The sequence below is a fragment of the Sprattus sprattus genome (genome assembly GCF_963457725.1).
Source record: "Sprattus sprattus genome assembly, chromosome: 8".
Classification (NCBI taxonomy): domain Eukaryota; kingdom Metazoa; phylum Chordata; class Actinopteri; order Clupeiformes; family Clupeidae; genus Sprattus; species Sprattus sprattus.
Window position 1 is genome coordinate 11,948,183 of NC_137927.1, and position 7,811 is coordinate 11,955,993.

Here is a 7,811-nt window from a genome sequence, read left to right on the forward strand (position 1 = left end):
GGAATAATAACAGCCATTTCCCAGAGCCTCATTACTGTGTTTTTAAAGCATGTGTTTGGTCGCCATGGACACCACTCTCAGATTCTTCCCCTCCTCCTCTTCTTCCCCCCTACCCCTCCCCCATTGAGATTCAGGTCATGCACAGCACTTGCTGTTTTTAATTTTCATTTCATCATAAGCGCTTTAAGATGTGTTGCCAGCGTTTATTTTCAGTTTTTCCTGTGGACCTCTTCAGCACCACTCCTGACAGGACAGATGCTGCAATTAATCACGGAGGGACAGAATTGGGCATCGCTGCCACATTGAGCTGAAGAGCCAATCACTTCATGCTGGACTGACCCTCATCCGAAATTACAAACGCATTTGGAGACTAACTAATTGAGAACAAAATTCAGTTGGAAAAATTCTCTCAAGCTGGTGTAAAAAGTGCAAAGGCACATTTTTTTGTGTGTCAGAAATAATAAAAAAAAAACATCCTTCCTCTGCATGCTTTTTCGTGGTTTTTCAGTGTCTTCATTTCAAAACTGCCCCCTCACCCCCACCAATTCCTTTCCAAGTCCACCCGCTCCAAATGCTTATTGTGGATTTATGATAATTAGTGTTTGCTATCCTCCCCTCCCCCCTCACCATTTCCCAGAGTGCACAACCCTAACTCCCCCCAACCCACCCTCCACCATCCCCCTCTCCAGGGGCCATCTTAGAAAACAGAACAAGAAAGAAGAGTCGGATTCAGAGGCATTGGTCAGTGAGAATGGGACTGTTATTGAGACAAGTAGCAGTTACATGCTGACCCTGTCCAGTCTCAACACTGTTTGTTTTTTTAACACACACAATTACAAGGGTACTCAATTGTAATCACTGAGAAAAACAGTACACACTATCATGATGGCAACATGAATCCTCTCTGCAGAGTACTGCTCTATAGAAAACATACAAACGTCTCCTCAGGCTTACTCTGAAGTGATTTTGGTGCTAAGCATTGACATTGACATTTTTATTTTCAAATGGCCAACATGGAAACAGGATGAGATGCTTCGTACAAAATTATGGCTGAGATCATCTGAGAAATGAACTGATTCTTTGAAATAAATATTTGTGATTGTTTTGTTTTTTTAATTGCAAACAAAGAGACACAAAGAAATATATAATACTCCATACAAAATTATGGCTAATATCACATTAGTTACGGAATGTCTCTTGTTGTTTCTTGAATGGCCAAGCAAAACTGAAATAAATTTGCCTATGGAGAGCTCAAAAATATTGGATTCCATACTGAAATGCATTTATTCTATTGATAGATTTAAAAAGCAGTTGATTTTTAATCTGTAAGCAAAATACAAACAAATGAATCGCTGCTAATGTAACTCATAAAAAAGTATAAAAGAGCAGAAATGCACTATGTGATATAGCAATCCACAGGTCAGTTTACCAATGTTTTAATTAAAGCCTCACATATTAAAACTTTACAACAGGTGATATGAAAAATGTACATCTTTTTCTCTTTTATTTTTACAGAATCCATTACAGCTGGCACAAAATACCTCCAATGCCTTTTCTGTTGGCTTTGACAGTGCAACGAAATGTCTCAGCTAGGTATCTTCTTTATCTTCTGTCATAAGATAAGTTTGTGGTATCAAGGAATAGTGTAAAAATACATTAATCATGAAACCATCAACCTAGAACTGGAATTTTGTTTCCCCCGCCCCATAAAATATGCACTTTATTTCACAAAATGAAAACAAATAGAAACATAATTTAAGTTCATTAAACATCTGAGGTAAAGACAAATACATAAAAGGAGGATTTCTTTCTCTTTTTTGGAGCGCCATTTACACACCTTTGAGCAAATGAGCTTAGACCAGCTCAGATTTTTCTCTCTCCCCTCCATATACAAAAACAGTACAGCAGGTAAGGGGTCCAGTCTGCCGATGTACAATGACTGAAATGATCTATGGCAGCCTGTGGACCTATGTCCACTCCTCTTAACCAGCAAGACACCATGTACACTACCCTTCACTTCCCTTTATGTCCTCAACACTTGATAACAGTGGATGAATGTGCTCATACTTCACTTGGTTTGAGAAGCGTTGTGAATTGATCGACTCCCCTTAGGCAACTGTTGAACGGTTAGATCTACAGGAATGTGGGGGTTGGGGGGGGGGGGGGGGGCGGTGGTAAGGAGAGAAATAAAACATAGGTGGAGAGAGAGAAGGTAGAAGTCTGACAAAACATACTGGCCAAGGAGGAAACAACCGTTTGAAAACGTGTCGACCGCCAGCTATGTCGCTGTGTTGTTTCACTCTGTTCAGGTGTTCCCCCCTTTATTATGTGAAAATGTCTCCTTCAGGATGTGTCATCCACAGAGGTCAAACCTGTGCAGTTTTCTGTTGAGATCTTCTCACTTGTGCCAAGAGCTGGGCGAAGCCCCGGCAACACTGACCTCATAAATAAAGCTTTGTTAAATAAAACCGGGGCATGTGTCCGCGATGGGCATTACTGTCTGTGCCACACCAGGGTTTGCCCCAAAGTTCATTTTTAAAATCGACAAGAGAAAAACAGAGCAAGACTAATATTACATACAAACGATAATCGGGCACTCAGCAACCAGCTTTCTCATAGCACAGCCTATTTTATAGACAAAGTCCAGCTTAAGATATTTCCCCCATCCATCCTAGCCTCTCTCTTTTTTTACACATCTGAATATCCGTCTAGAACAATGGACAGTTCTTTGTAAAACATTGTAATTCTTACACACTTCTTAAGTGCAACTTAGAAAAGCAACTCGGAATGATGCTTTTATTTTTCTTCCTCTATTCCTGCTTGCTGAAATAGGATTGACCGCACGTGTGCATTTGGCTCAGTAAATGCTGACTTGGGAGAGGGCATGGGCCTGGATCTGCGAGGGGTGGTGCTGTGGGGTGGCCGAGGCTGGGGCCGGGCTGCCCATCGTGGACGAGTGGGGGGTGCCAGGGGAGTGTTGGGCAGGGGAACACTGAGACTGGTGCTGCTGTTGTTGCTGTTGTTGTTGTTGTTGCTGCTGCTGCTGTTGCTGGTGCAGCTGCATCTGCTGCTGGTGCAGCTGCTGCATTTGCATGTGCTGGAGCTGCAATTGCTGCTGATGTTGCTGCTGCAGGTGTTGTTGTTGCTGCTGCTGCTGCTGCTGCTGTTGCTGCTGCTGTTGCTGCTGTTGCTGTTGCTGCTGATGTTGCATGTGATGTTGCTGCAGCTGCTGCTGGAGGTGGTGCTGGAAATGCTGATGCTGCATCTGCTGCTGGATCTGCTGGTGGTGCATCTGCTGCTGCTGCATCTGGTGGTGCTGCAGGTGCTGCTGCATCTGCTGCTGCTGGATGTGCTGTAGCTGCTGAGGCGGCGGCCCGCCTGGCATGGGCGGGCTCATCTGCGACACCGCCCCGGACCCTTGTGGGCCGCCTCCCATAGCCCTGCCCCCCGGGCCCATCTGCCCCAGCAGCTGCGAGGGGATGCCACCGGGCATATTCTGGTGGGCCACGGCCACCGAGGTGACTATCTGGTTGCCCCCAACCATCTGAAGTGGCTTGGGAGCGATGGCTCTGGGCATGGCCAGCTGGAGGGCCTGGGCAGCGGCAGCGGCAGCAGCGGCTGACATGGAGGGGTGCTGGGAGAGCGGAGAGGGCATCACTAGGCCCGGGGAGAGGGTGGTGGAGGCCAGCGTCTGCTGAACAGAGCGGATGGTCTGGGCCTCAGCTGACTCTGCTGCTGCCTGGAAGTGAAGGAATACAACAGTTCAGTGGGATATTTCTTGGGATAACACACATATACACTAAAATTATTGTTATATAACTGCACATGTTACCAACAACAGTGGTGACATACTACACATGTACACAAATATTTTTTTTATAAGCTAATGGATGTACTGTATGAATTTTTATATAATTGATGGTGCCGCGTTTTTAAGCTGAAGGATAAATATGTATATTACAGAAAGATGATGTAAAGTGTCTGGATTAATTTAGAATATGTAAATATCAGTGAAGACATTAAAGATTTCAGCGGGCATGGAAATGTTGCTGAATACCTCACAGATGCAGAAAGTTAATGAGGCGTGCGGCAGAATGTGAATCTATAATTTAGGTTCATTAAATGCACTCGCTACTTGCTATTATTGCACTTCCAGAAAAAAAAACAGAGAGAAAGGATCTCACCTTTGAGACCAGACTGGCACGGTAGGCTGCAAGGGCTTTTAAATATTCCTTTTTGGCAGCTTCTGTTTTGCTTTTGTAGACCTGAGAAGACACGAAGAAATTGGTGTGAAAAACAGGCAATTAACAGCACATCACCTAGTACCGTGCATGTTCGAGTCTGGTATACCTGGAGGCATTAGCAATGCAAAATGATTTAAACAGGGACACAATTATGAGGCAATTTAATAAATCCTGAAGATTTGACATTTACTCTAGCCATGCTCAATGGTTTTATTCAGCAGATGAGAACACTTGTAGTAACCTTCCTCATTTTCTCTTTTGTGGTAAACAACCACAGCATAATGGGAATAGCTTTATTTAATACAGAAAAGCAACTTTAAGGATAAGCTGGAGTGGTGGATAGATTTTTGAGGCACATAAGATAGCCACATCAAGTACCTGCTTCTGATCCTCTGCCAGACCATCCCACATGGAGGCCACAATTTTTGACACCTCCCCGAAGGTGGCGTTGGGGTTTTGTCCTTTAATGGCGGCCTGAGTGTCTCTGAAGAAGAGGGCATAGGCTGAGACGGGCTTTGACGGCTCATTGGGGTCCTTCTTCTTCTTCTTCTTGGGTGTCTTGGGCTTTTTGCCGGCATCGGGGGCTGGGCGCTTCTCGCCAGTCATTTGCTGTGAAGTAGAATGTATGTAGGACGTTAATGATTATAACAGCTTATAACAGAGCTTATAACACAGTATATGTAGGACATTAATTACTTCCTAGGCACATACTATCCAGTACATGGATGTTTCCCGTCATATTTACTCTGCAAGTACAGGCATGGTTGGTTTGGGCAACATCATCTCAAAAACAACTCCATTTCAATGTCCTTTTCAACCCAAACACAATGACTTTTGCAACCCAGCTTATAACACAGTCTATGTGACCTTTCCTGTGTGATTTAAAATATCACTGGCACAAAATCAAAGTCGTATGGAACCCATTAAGTGCAGCCAAATGAACGCTTCAAGAAAATGGTAATGAAATATGTATGTGTATACAGTATTTGAAGGAAACTGTGTTGCCTTTAGTTTGGGGACTCTGTTGTTGAGTGTGACAGTCATGAATACAGAGAAGAGCCGTCACTTACCCTATTGCTTTCATCGCCTTCGTCTTCATTGATGGAGCTTGAAGGAGAGGGTGTGGCTGACTTGCTGGCAGGTGGGGAGGGGGAAGTGTGAGCGATGTTGGGTCCAGTCATGTTCATGCCCAGCTGAGCGTTGAGCTGGGATTGGTTGATGGTGGTCAGCTGGTTCCGCGACATCATGCCGTTGGGATTATTCATGTTGATGATGGATCTCATCACCATGGCTGGGTTAGGGGGGTACTGGCGAAGGTGAGCCTGCCCGATGTTCTGCATCAGAGAGGAAGACAGACGCAAACACTTGAGCATAAATCTCCTCTGATTTACGGTTACTTGTAATTAGCTGTAGAGATTTGCTTTGTCATATCACCTCATTTATTAATTCTACATATGAGACTACTAAAATAAAAGTGACTCCTCCAATCTCCTGGTGCTACTGCACAGAATTCCAAGTAATAGCATTTCACAGAAGTCTTGCCATAGCTCTGGGTTTTTCTTTGCCACACCCTTGGAACCAGAGCTGAAACACAGTCCTGTCTGCCAAGCGCTTGGACACATAGACTAAAACAAAAAATGCAGACACACTAAGTACAAGGGAGGCTTTTTGGATTTGTGTTTCACAAACAAAAATCACACAGCGTATATCATTTTTGAGAATTCTTTCTAGAGCCTTGCACTGGGTTGGTGACAAAGGAACGAAATTAAACCTCAAGTATGACTGAGGATGACATTCTTTTGGCGGCCCTCATATATCATACTGTCACACACACAATTATACAGTATATATGAGAATTTTCCTATTTCTATATCACAAGTATAAACTTCAGCCATTTGCCAATGACTTTTCCTCCCATTTCTCCCCCTTTTTAAATGATTTGTGTAAAAACATTTTGTTGGAGAAAAGCTTTTTGTGAAGTGTGGAGGTGAAGTGTTTGCATTGATTGCACCATGAGTGAAATTACAGAACCTGTCACTCTGGCTCAGCTTAGACAGATCAGGAGGGCAGTGGTACTGACAAAGAATCACACAAAATAACCCAGCCCAATAACAAGAGCAAGAACAACAACAACAACAACATCAAGAATGAGGGGGGAAAAAGAAGTGGTGATTTGTTCTCCCTCAGCACATCCATCTGGCATTCAGCAGCGCAAACTCAATCTCCCCCAATGTCAACACATCATAAAGCCACGCACCTGGCGATATTGAAAAGACTTCGTGAACTCACTCTCCTCTGACACACACACACACACACACACACACACACACACACACACACACACACACACACACACACAAAACAATAGTTCCAACACCTCTCAGACACACATAAAAAAAACATTGGATTTCTAGTTGTGCTCTCCCTCTCTTATCTTACATGCCAAATCCATGACTTATTGTGAGCACAATCTACATTTTACAAAGGCAAATATGGTTTTGGTTGGTGTAACAGAAAATATTCCACACCACGAGGGACAGACATGAACCACGACATCGCCACAATCTGCACAGCAATACCGAGCACATCGATGACTTTGATTGGACCAGAACGAGGCCATTAACATGAGTGACCGAGATTGACTTCTCTCCAGTTTTTTAAAGCGCCATGCTTGATCTGATAGTGTCATTGTCATTCCCATTACCGGGGAGCACTGGAAGGCTAGCGGAGGTCTCGGCTCATAGAGAACATCAAAGATGAGCACACAGTACTCATTAGCAGTGGCCATCTGTAGAAAAAGCACTTCTGCATAGCCCCAGTGGTGCCATTCCACTAAGAGCATGACACATTGTGCAAATTAGGTAAAATGCACTTTCTGGGGAAAAAAAGAAAGAAAATGAGGGGGAAAAAAGATAAAGAAAAAGCTGTTTAGATAATCTCTTCTCTTGGTTTTAACACGAGCAGACCTACACTGATGTGTGTGGGTATGAATGTGTGTCTGTGCACGCGCGTGTGTGTGTGTGGCTCTCTGGTATACTAACATTTTAATTATCCTAAATGGGCCATGCTTGTTTTATAGACTGCCGTTACTGATGGGTTTCCTCAGTGTGATCGACTAAGAAAAAATGCCCACTCTGTCAAGTGAGTCAAAATCATTAGAGTAATTAATATTATGATTAAAGCCTCCCCGTACTGAGTCTGCTGGCAGTGGTTGAAATGGAAATGAGAAAACACGAGCAGAAATCGCCGCTTCCTGACACGAGTACTAATGGTGACTCTGGGAGGGGAGGTGGACAATTTTCTTTAGCCCCGGTGTTTTTCTGCGAGTGCGAGGTGTGAGGCTGTAACAGATCTGTTTATTTATGTCCTCCTGCTTCATCCCCATTTGCATTTTGATTGGAACACGGCAGTCACAGCAGACATCTAAATAGATACTTTGATAGTCATCATAAATCTGGAAATAAGTCCTTATCTTGAGTGTAAAGGGGCCAGATGTGCCCGACCCCCTCCTCTGCAGTGTCTGTGTGTGTGTGTGTGTGTGTGTGTGTGTGTGTGTGTGTGTGTGTG

General features: G+C 43.9%; 1 protein-coding gene across 1 annotated transcript in view; it reads right to left on the reverse strand.

Moving 5' to 3' along the window:
* Nucleotides 1-2,788: 2,788 nt before the first annotated feature.
* tox3 (TOX high mobility group box family member 3) overlaps nt 2,789-7,811 on the reverse strand; it is a gene marked incomplete at its 5' end in the record, with an annotated part of 40,745 nt that continues 35,722 nt past the window's right edge. Inside the window, 4 exons of the mRNA XM_080843201.1 lie at nt 2,789-3,739; nt 4,185-4,265; nt 4,623-4,853; nt 5,315-5,578. Coding sequence (XP_080699327.1) covers nt 2,858-3,739; nt 4,185-4,265; nt 4,623-4,853; nt 5,315-5,578 — 1,458 coding nt within the window. The 3' untranslated portion in view covers nt 2,789-2,857. The remainder of the gene's footprint in view (nt 3,740-4,184; nt 4,266-4,622; nt 4,854-5,314; nt 5,579-7,811) is intronic.